The sequence below is a fragment of the Macrobrachium rosenbergii genome, chromosome 9 (genome assembly GCF_040412425.1).
Source record: "Macrobrachium rosenbergii isolate ZJJX-2024 chromosome 9, ASM4041242v1, whole genome shotgun sequence".
Classification (NCBI taxonomy): Eukaryota; Metazoa; Arthropoda; class Malacostraca; order Decapoda; family Palaemonidae; genus Macrobrachium; species Macrobrachium rosenbergii.
The window spans coordinates 39,896,049-39,908,238 of NC_089749.1; the positions used below are offsets into that span (position 1 = coordinate 39,896,049).

General features: G+C 34.6%; 1 protein-coding gene across 2 annotated transcripts in view; it reads left to right on the plus strand.

The window, feature by feature from the left end:
• The first annotated feature begins 734 nt into the window (after positions 1 to 734).
• LOC136841706 (bile salt-activated lipase-like) overlaps positions 735 to 12,190 on the plus strand; it is a 208,326-nt gene continuing 196,870 nt past the window's right edge. For both annotated transcript variants that reach the window (XM_067108929.1, XM_067108930.1), the window contains exon 1: positions 735 to 1,459. In XM_067108929.1, the coding sequence (XP_066965030.1) occupies positions 1,217 to 1,459 (243 nt within the window). In that variant the 5' untranslated portion in view covers positions 735 to 1,216. The remainder of the gene's footprint in view (positions 1,460 to 12,190) is intronic.

The window sequence follows — 12,190 nt, forward strand, 5'->3', positions numbered from 1 at the left end:
AAGTGTTAAGGGGATGGAGAAGGTCTTAAAATCAAAGAAAAATCAGAGGCATGCAAGATAGGAGTGAACGACATAGGGGGATTTACCGTGCTGTTCATGAACCTACTGTGTAGTTGTATGAAGCGTCTGATTTTATGGATAATTTGTTGCTCAGGAGCTAATCCATGATTCAGCAGTTAAGGTGTAAATATGGTGGTGACCGAAAATAACTAGGTCTATTTGGTTTCTATGGTTCATTTTATGAACCTCACCTCGCCAGCCTGGGACCCTGGATCATTCAAAAGAAAGATGAAATTACTTAGTCTATTTGCCTCTGTTAATCTGAGACATCAGGTAAGTTCTTTTAGCTACTAAACTGTGGTGGGTCACGGCTAAAGAGAAAAAGGACATTGGGTTATCAAAGTCTCATGCATATTAAACCTTTCCCATTTATTTTGTCAACCAATTCGGAGATTTTCTAAGGCGATGTTGAAAGACTGCTAAATAAACTTTCGAAAGAGAGAGAGAGAGAGAGAGAGAGAGAGAGAGAGAGAGAGATCTTTAACGAGTGTTACAAAGACCCACAGTAAGTTACAAATTCACAACTCCACGCTGCATGACCTATTCAAATATACGCTCATTTACGTTCGGCGCACGCACACAGCGCGTGCGTATACTGGTGGCGGGAAGTGGTGTCACATTATACTCCAGAAGAGGGTGCTTTAGCTAGGGAGGCTGGCTGGCCGCCTCGGGTGCCTTAGTCAGTAGCGCGCACGTATCCACTGCGTTCGGAACTCGTCCCTAAGGGCGGAAAGCACGTCTCCCGCCGCCCATTCACTCTGCCACGCGTTGATCTTATCGTACATCAGGCTTCCTTCCAAGATATCGGTGGCGTTCCGGTACAAAAGACCCTGTCCAAGCGGAGGCGATCGTCTCTCTCTCTTACTCCTGTGACAATAATGTGCGAGATCCGGGGGACTTCGACAGCAGCCACTCCGGAGAGATACCCTCACCCCTATTATTATGACTGCGCCGTGAGGAAGGGCATTTGCAAAAGGGTCTCTTTCCTCATTGCATAGCGGAAAAAGTTTTTTCTTTTCTTTCTTTCTATTTTAATTTCTGAACGAAAATAATGTAATACTCCTCGCTTACCTTATTTTGTGTCAAGAAAAAAAAAGCACTGATTTTGCTTAAGAAACTTTTAAAAGAAACCAAATCAATAAGAATATACCCAGCCATGAGGAGCATGTATTTCCTGCAGAACACCTGCCGCGGTGCCCTTCTTGCAGGGGCGTGTCTCCTCCTGCTGGACGGGGGATTTCGAGGGGCGTCCAGCATGGAATCCGAAGAGCCTGTCGTCCTGGACACCCCCAGCGGTCGCATTAGGGGTGAAAAGTACTTACTGGCGGATGGTACAAGGGGCTTGAGGTTCCTGGGAATCCCGTACGCCAAGCCTCCCGTTGGAAATCTTCGCTTTGCCGTGAGTGTTGCTGTCGGTTGTGACGTCTGTTTCCACTCTCGCTTCTGTCTTGCACTGAATGCCTGTTTACACTGGGACTCTTTTTTCATTCTCGTAATGATTGGCCTAGCTTGTTTACTTTGTAATTGATGTTTTTATTGTTCCTATTCCAATGAACGCTTTTATCCTGATAAGTTGTGATCAATGTTTTTATTGTATCATGATTAACCAAAATTTATTGATTGTCTTTCTTTTTGATGGACCTGTGAATAGTTGATCAATGTTTTTATTGTATCATGATTAACCAAATTTTATTGACTGTCTTTCTTTTTGATGGACCTGTGAGTAGTTCATATATCTGTAATACGAGTGATATTTTTAGAACTACAATGTTTATAATGTGACTCGTTTGTCTTTAGTTACATCTTATTTGACGAAATTGTCATTAGTAACCTTCTTTATAAGGTGATTAATAAATCTTTTTAAGGACGGTTGTTTCTGATGTGCAATGTTCTTAATTAGATTTATATATTTCATTGATAAGTCGTAATTACTGTTCGTATCATGCTGATACTTATGACAAAGTCTTCAATGACCGTCTTTTTCTGGCTAATCAGTCTTTAATTATGATCTTTTTGCGATCCGCGGTCTGTAATACACTTATTTGCGTTTGTGTATGATTAAAATTTCTTTCAGCCCGTGTTTATATTGGGAATGCCTTCCATTACCGCTAGCATAATTCATTAATGATTTTTAATTACTCTGTTTGACCGAAATAAATATTATTTCTATTAATAATTTTTTAAATTGTAAAAAGTATTAATAGAAATACTATTTCATTTGAGATTTTTACGCTATAAAACGATGGAAAATTAAAGATCTTACCATCTAATTAATGATAAAAATAATAATAATTATTATTATTATTATTATTATTATTATTATTATTATTATTATTATTATTATTATTATTATTATTATTATGCGACCCATTGCCACTGGAATCACTCTCACAGCGTCTGTTGATAATTTCCAGGTATCAATGTTTGGATGGGGCTGCTGCCCCTACACTCAAATTCAGTACTTGTATCTAAGTTACTATTACCGGCGCTGCTTCATTGTCAAAGTCAGTGTCACTAAGATCATTTCACCATCGAGGCTGTCAGATTTAGTGAGACATTTTGATGTATGTTTATGACAGGAATTAGTTTATCATCTATACAAAATCAGTGAGCCAATTCGGCGTCACTTGACGCATTTCTGTGGCAGAACTGAGATGAGCCGACTTAGACAACTTTTGGTAATTGCATATTAACTTCTTAAATAATGAATTATAATTTACGATTACCAATCGATTAATTTATCTAATTATTAGGGGTTCATAATTGAGACTAATAATTAATAATTGACTTTGGTATGAAGATTATCACATCGAAAGACAGGGACTTGCAGTATATCTAATAAGGTCATATATAACTATACATTCAATAATAAAACGCTTAGTTATAGATCAACTATTATCCAACACACACACATGCATACATACATGCACACACCCCCCAACACACACATTTACTGTGTGTGTGTATATATATATATATATATATATATATATATATATATATATATATATATATATATATATATATATATACATACATACATAAACATAAATATATACGTATATGAGGTATGTGTGTGCGCGTGTGTAACGGCAATGTAAAAATACTGATAGTAACAAAACTGAAGACGATAACAGCACATGAAGTTATCAATACGATTTTAACAACCACACCTGAACAATGGCGACATTGAACAAGATCGCAACAATAATGATAAAAATTACAATTGGCGCTAATGACAGCAATAACACTATTAACGACAATGACAACGTTACCGATAATAGCAGCAACGACATCAATGACGTGAACTTTTTCTGGAGATAAGAAGTTCCGTGAATTACAATCTCTATCTCACCCTGACAATGCTCGCTATTTCTTGATAACAATGCAATAAGTATTAGAATTCCACCTCTCTCTCTCTCTCTCTCTCTCTCTCTCTCTCTCTCTCTCTCTCTCTCTCTCAAGCACATATACAAATGCACGCAGACGCACGCAAGGGAAATTATATGGCTTTTTTTTATATATATATATAGCATATATATATATATTTATATATATATATATATATATATATATATATATATATATATATATATATATATATATATATATATATATATATATAATGTAAGGTATTAAAACCTCTTCTTCCCTTTCAACTTGGCAAAAAAGTAAGGACAGCAAAAGTATGAGAGAGAGAGAGAGAGAGAGAGAGAGAGAGAGAGAGAGAGAGAGAGAGAGAAAGTCACTTTTAACCTAATCAATTAACATTTATTTCTCTTACACCGTGTAAGGTTTTTTCAGGCTAATTGTAACATTATTTATTTTGACCCTCGTAAAATGTATTTCCCTGAATTTATTCTATGAGCCATATTCATTCCATGGAAGAGTAATTTCTTTTTGCAAATCAGAGTAAAATTTATTCCTCCAAACCTCTGTAAGATATATTCCAGTTCACAGTTATTCTTTTATTATGTATACATGAACATTTGTGCCAATAGTTTTATGATTTATTCCAGCTTATCAGTATTAGATTTACTACTATGATTTATTTCTCCTTATTTCAGCAAGATTTAACATTAATCACTTACTGATTTATTCCTGTTTAGTTAATGCAAGATATGTTTTTCCTAACAAATATAGCGTATCTCCCACTTAAACTAAATATAAGGCTATTTATTGATGTCATGATTTATCGTCAGTCATCACAGATGTTTTCTGCGTCAGTACATATTACTCTTGACGATATTTCATTAGAACTATGGAAATTTATTATTTATTATAGCCATTAATAATTGTCTAAGACCCTTCGATTATGTCTTGATTCCATTGTTATTGGTCTTCTAATCAATAACAAAATTTTTCATTCCGCAGCAATTCGTATAAAACTAGTTATCTTTACTGCCATGCACGACTGATGAAAAAAATTATCCCGATGGTTCAAGACTGATTTCATAATCTGTAAAAGATTTATTCCATACCTTGTAACAATCATTGTACGATCCTTTATTATTGGTATAAAATCAGTAAAAGACTGACTGCCCTCTCATATGAAATAAGTTTTATGGCATGGTCAAGATTTTATTACTAATCCACTATATTGCTTCAGTATTCATTACAAAAACAATCAGAATAATCCGAAAAATATTCATTCCAATGCCCGTTAGGTTAGGATTCAAGGTTAGTGAGAGTTTTTTAAAATCCTGTAAATTTGTTCACGTGATAATTTGAAGAGTTATTTCAACATTGTTGAAGTATGGTTACATGAAAAGGAAGTTACTTTTCCACGGCCGTTTCAAATAGCATTCATAAGCGATTTATTCCAAGACTTGCAGGTGACTCGAAGTCAGTCTTTTCCTGCTTATGGAAACAATTTGAAATGGTCGTGAAAAAATAATTCCATTATTACGTAACCATACTTAAACAATGTTGAAGTAACTCTTTAAATTATCATATAAACAGATTTATTAATAAATCTCAATAATTATTGAGCTATTGTGTTTAATTTAATTATTAATAAATTATCCATTTTATGAACGTCAGCCCGAGAAATTATTTCATTGTCATTTAATAATCAACCAAATGACTCATATCCTGATTGTGATGACGTTGCTTTCATGAATTATTCATTTCCTGATTAGATAACGTTGACTTAATGACCAACAGATTATTCATTTCCTCGTTTGGATAAGGTCAAATCAATACAGTGTTCATATCCTCATTTGGCTGCTGCTGAAATAACTCTTGGTTAATCTTTTTCCGAAGGAGTCAGATCTACGAAGTGCTTATTGCTTGATGTAACCAAATCAGCAAGATTCAATTACCCGTGTCCTTCGTTCGTGAGGATGAAGTAACAAATTGCCTATTTCCTTATCTTGAGAAGGCGAAGATTCACTTCCGAATTTAACACAAGGAAAAACGATAAAAAACTAATTTTCTTGTCTTAAGATTGAAATAGCAATTCGGTTATTTCCTACTGAAACAAGGGAGACTGACCCTGGTCAGTCAAGAACAACACTGGTTCAGAATATCTAATCATTTGTTTCCCAAGAAACTTTAGATGAATTTGCAGCGCTTATTGGTTGCCATATTCTTTTAGCGAAATATATATTCATTCATCAAACCAACAAATTAACATCTTATAATTAGCCGGAATGATTTCGTGAGCTTTATAAAATCATCGTCGTCGTCATCATATGAGTCATCTACCAGTTAAATAACATATACTTCAAGACATAATCCAAAGACCATTAATTTCCATTTTTTGTGAGTAAAAATTCACAGCAAATTTAGAGATTAACAAATCATAAATTTTTTAAGAATTGGTTTGAATTTTTATTTTCAAACTGCCTGTAAACATTTATTTTTCCATTTAATTCTCAATTAGATTTAAATCACAAAATCTTTCTCTAACTTGTAAAAGCTCAGGAAATTTGCAATTGTTTTAAAAAGCGTCTTTTGGGTATTGTATTCTACTGCCACTGTCTGCAGCTTAGGATTTAGGATTGAAAATGTATTACTATTAGGTGTTATACGTATATATATATATATATATATATATATTTATATATATATATATATATATATATATATATATATATATATATATATATATATATATATATATATATATATATATATATTTAAAGCTCAGAAATTTGCATTTTTAACAAAACATATTTTGCATATTCTATAAAAATGTCTCACTCCCTGTTACCTCTGCAGCAGTGTTTAGGAGTGAAAGAATGTTAGTATTTGTGTTATATATATATATATATATATATATATATATATATATATATATATATATATATATATATATATATATATATATATATATATATATATATACATATATATACATACAGCACTTGTTTTAACAAAACGTATTTTTGCGTGTTCAATAAAAATACCTTACTCTTCTGCTACCTCTGCAGGAGTGAAAAACTATTAGTATTAGGTTTTATGTGTATATATATATATATATATATATATATATATATATATATATATAGAGAGAGAGAGAGAGAGAGAGAGAGAGAGAGAGAGAGAGAGAGAGAGAGAGAGAGCGAGCTGGGTCGCCATAAAGAGGAGAAAATCAAAAACTAAGTACTGTGTTTTTTCGTGCAATTGTTACATATTTTCAAGGCACACTACTTAAAGCAAGAGAATTTTGCACATCAAAAGTTTGCATAAGAAAAGAAAATCCTTCAAACATAAAACAGCTCTACAAGCCCATTCTTACAACGAGTACGTGCAAACGATGCAGACCATATAACGATAGAATAACTCATTGTTAAAACATCTGATAACCTTATTGGTCCTTTCTTCTCACAGGAAAAGCATTACAAGACATTCAAAGAATGTGTGACCTTATATACCGTCAAAATTCCTAACCTGCAACGCCACAGAGAGTTGAATCAACCAACCATTTGGACGCTGCTCAAATTCGCCTCGTCTTTGAGTATTCCTCGAGGTGTCCAGCCACTTCGTGGGCGTCCGCTGCTCTCGCGGTTTTTCGAAGCCTTCCCATTCTTTGGTGCTCGCTTAGGATTTCTGATGCCCGAACTTGAGATTCTTATAAAATAGCTGAAAACATTCTTTGATCTTTGCCCTTGGTGTTCCAATTCATGCAAGAATAAATGGAAGTCTTCTGAGAAGTGCCGTGCAATCCTTATTGTGTTAAAGGTATAAAGTCATCTGGAATTTCAGATCCTACAGCCAGAAACCCAAGAAATAAAAAATTATGCTCGTTTCTATATTACAATGTTGTTCTGCAGTGGGATCAGCAAACATTTCTCCAGTTACATAAAGTTAACGTTTGTTCCATGAAAACGTTATCAAATAGCATATTCAGATAGTGCCAGCCCATTTAAAAACCAGAATTCAGTATGTTTTATGAACTCTGATCTCACTCACTCCCAGTCAGTCAGCCAACCAATGACTCAGTCCCGCCCAATACAGCTTTTCTCATTGTCAAGTAAACTGGCTACTTAGGCTTTCGAGGTTCGCATTCCTTGTCGCTGGCTAAGCAAATTCAAAACTCATTTTTATTATGTTGAACCACACAAACATTTTGTCTCATTTCACTTGGAACTGCCGCTCCATAAGTTCCGGATCTCAGCGGGTCTGTAAGAGATGAGTTCGCTGGTCTTATACTCTCTACAAACCAGACTCGGTCTCTTTCATTGGTTAGGATGACGTCCTAACCACTGAACTAGGAGAAGCCACTAAAAAGACTATCTATCTATCTATCTATCTATCTATCTATATATATATATATATATATATATATATATATATATATATATATATATATATATATATATATGTGTGTGTGTGTGTGTGTGTGTGTGTGTATATATATATATATATATATATATATATATATATATATATATATATATATATATATATATATATACATGTATATATATATATATATATATATATATATATATATATATATATATATATATATATATATAAACACACTGCATGTACCCTATGTATATACTGTAGGAATGTTCATTGGTAAAACAAGGCCCAGGGTTCGATTTTGGTTTCCCCTACCAGTCGACCCAGCTGTAAATGAGTACCAGTTTTAGCTGAAAGTCAAAGAAAAGGCATGGGGTCAGCTGAATCTTTTTAGTACCTCCCCAATCCCCAGGTGGAAATAGGTGTACAATGCTTTAGAGAGAGAGAGAGAGAGAGAGAGAGAGAGAGAGAGAGAGAGAGAGAGAGAGAGAGAGAGAGTTAATGGCACCAAAATCTCTCACTGAGAGGTACTCTATTGACTCCATTCCTGAAGGTATGAAAAGGATCATTAGTGATTTGCTCTGAGCATTTCGTAATAGAAAAGGTGATTTTGGAGGACGTTTCCTAATTGAGGCGGGATCCCGGCGTTTACCTCTTTTTCCTCTTTGCACATTTTTTCTGTCTACTCTGTTGCGATCTCCTCCTTTTGGCTGTTTGCGTGAAGTGCACTTTTGAAGAATAACGGCAACAATTAATAGTAATGATGAATATCAGTAACTCTTCCCTCCTCCTCTCTCGCTGAAAACTTGCAGTGATGTAACTATCTAATGTAGCCGTTTATCCCCCATTTTTCTAAGATGTTTAATGATAGTTTGTTAAGGATATGGGACAAAGAGGTTCATAAAAAAAGGAAGGGTGAGAAAATATAGTGAACAAATGTCAGTGGATAAGCATTTTTGTTGTAGTCATGCAACCTTCTTTTCTTGGCGAAGACTGGAAAGGGACAAAAGTTACCGACCGGAAGACAAAATAGAGGCTGAACACCTGTAGAATACCTGAAAAGAGTTTGGTGGAGAATGATCTCGTTAAGACTATCCCCTAATTGGATAGGGGTACCAGAACGACCATGAATGGCTACCTAATTATGTCATCGTAGCTTTGTTCATCCGGAATGAAGCTCAGAACTTCGTCTACCCTAACTACCTCTTAAATGCAAAAGCGAGAGACAGACAGACAGACAGACAGACAGAGTAATGTCAGGATGTAAAAGTGAAACAAATGAAATACTAAGGACCTTTAGCACTGCCTAATTGAAAGAACAGAACTCTGTTCATATTACTGTATATCAAAATTACAAATATTTCCGAATCTATATTTTGACAGAGAATTTACTAGAACCTATTATCTTTATTTTAACAGTTGTGAGATTTTTAAATATTTGAACTGCCAGATACTATGAAATAATTTTTTTGTTTATGATAATATGAATCTCTTTTCATTTAGCAATTTTTGATCAATGAAACTGGTTCGTTTTGCTAAAAAATTCTCAGAGGAGGAACATCTCTTTGGTTTAAATACTTTCTTCGTCGAAGATTTCCTTAAAGATAAAACTTAATCTCTTTATGGTTTTTCATGTCCTAGCTCCCTGGCTTAGTCAGTCGGTGTCAAAATAAAAAAGAAAAATCTGACTGCTTCTGCCTTAGCTGTTGTGTCAGCCACTGGAATTTTTATTTTAACAAAATTTAGTTGTTCTTGATTTCACTGGTTGCCGTATTTAACAGTTCATGCTACGAAAACATCCAAATGTCAGAGTTTTAAACAAATATTTTCGCTCGTTTTGAACCATCTAAAAATCTTATGCCACCACTGGAACAAAATTACTTTAAATTAAAAAATGAAAACACGTCAACTACTTCTCATCACACTCTCCTTCCGATACATCAAACTTCTCAGTGTTGTGGAAATACAGAGAACATGAGACACGTGACCAAGGCAAAGCGAGACTTTACCAAAATGATAATCGAGAGAAACATCACTTGGGTAATCAGTCGTTCTGAGATACTGCAGACAAGAACCACAAACGCTTTCATTTCGCCCTTTGGTTAAGATACTCGCCCCACTATATACTGTAGCTACAGGCCCCGGGAGCCGATTCCTGCTCGAGCTGGAATTCTTGAAAGAACACTGAAGAAAAATGCATTTGTCGGGGTGAAGAAGAGCACGGGGGTTGCAGCGTCATCCCGACATACTCACTGAAGTCCGTAAAACTACCAACACTTAAGAGCAGCAAAGAAAGAGAAAAAGCTTTCCATCAGTGAAGTGCAGTAAGTGCTTGAACGAACACTTCATTCTCGACGCACATTAAATGTCACCCGCATCCAGGTCATTATCTTATATAGATAAAGTGTCCTCTCTCTCTCTCTCTCTCTCTCTCTCTCTCTCTCTCTCTCTCTCTCTCTCTCTGTCAGTCCATCCATCTTTCTGTCTGGCTAACTCTTTCTAAACTCTAAGCACTTTTAATTGAATGAAATGACAACCTTTAATATGAGTGACGAGCGCTTGCTTTACCCTGCCGCCCCTGGCTCTACAGTAGGTTAGTGTCATGAGTCCTTGGTCCCTTCGGATTATATTCGCCGTTTTTTTGTGCAAATGTACGATCCACAAGTTTGTTTAAGATAAGCGCACTTGGGATTACGCACGTGTGCGTGTGTGTGTGTGTGTGTATATATATAAATAAATATATATATACATATATATATATATATATATATATATATATATATATATATATATATATATATATGTGTATGTGTGTGTGTGTGTGTGTGTGTGAGTGTGTGTGCATATATATATATATATATATATATATATATATATATATATATATATATATATATATATATATATATATATAGATAGATAGATAGATAGATAGATAGATAGATGTATAGATAGATAGATCGATATGTACTTATATATATATGTGTATGTGCGTGTGTGTGTGTATGTTTGTGTGTGTGTTTATGTGTGTACATTCACATGCATTAGGCCACAAATATCTTTTAGTATCCAATTCACGATACCTCGAATATATTTTACACCTAAGGGAAATTATAATTAATATGTGCTTCGTTACTTACAGTATTCGAACCGTTACCTGGTTTAGAACAACGATTGACTGTGACTTCTACCACTGCGCCATCTCTTGACAAATTCGCTTTCTATCGTTCTTCCTAAACCAAGCAAGTGTTGGAATCCTGCCGGTGAGGAAGCGCTTATAAATTATAATTCCTCTTGGATGTAAGTTTTTGGCGATGTATAGAGAGTGAGACATTAAACAACACTCGTGGCTCAATATTTGGGAATATAAAAGAAGTCACACAAGTATATGTGAAAAATTCATATAGGATATATATATATATATATATATATATATATATATATATATATATATATATATATATATATATATATATATATATATATATATATATATATATATATATATATATATATATATATATATATATATATATATATATATATATATATATATATATATATATATATATATATATATATATATATATACATATACATACATGTGTGTGTGTGTGTGTGTATATCTGCGTGAACTTCTCAGAACGAACTTGGGTGTATGTATGTGTATGCGTATGCGTATGTGTCTTTTATGAAAGTTCTTTTATTCTAACTCCAGAAGCTGATTAAACATTGATGAAGCCTATCTAGCAAGACATAAAGGCGATAACGTAAAGAGGAAAAAATGGTTCAAGCATCACTCGGCATCTTTAATCAAGGCTGATACAGAGGCAAAATTAAAAGTCTCACCAACTCTTCAAACGCCCTTTCGGGACACGTGTCATGCCGCTCGCAATCTCTGTCGCCCTCTTCCTCAAAAAGAGAGTTTTTCTTCTGAGGATAAAATTCCAGAGAAATTGGAAAAAATCTTCTTCTTTTTGCCTCTCTGCCAAAGACCTAAGTCCCGCCCCCACCCCAAATTCTTTTCTCGACCTTCTGCTGCAGAGTTTGAACTGCTGCAGGAGGAATGACTTCTGGGGAAGGGGTGATGAGGTTGACGAAGGGCTCTCTATTTCATAGTATTCTGCAAAAACCCCAAGTGTCAACTTCCGCCACCCCGACCGACTCCTCCACATTTTCCAGCCCTCGACAACAGTATCCTTATAAGGTCTCCCTCCGCGCCTCCCTTCATTTAGTCCTTTATTCTCATCCCTCTTGGCCACATGCCTCCTTTATACCCATTCTCTGTTTCCTTATTTACGTATTTTTTCGGCAAATGGGCTTCCTGATAGCATCTTGACTCCATGATCTCAAAGAAGACATTTTAATTGAC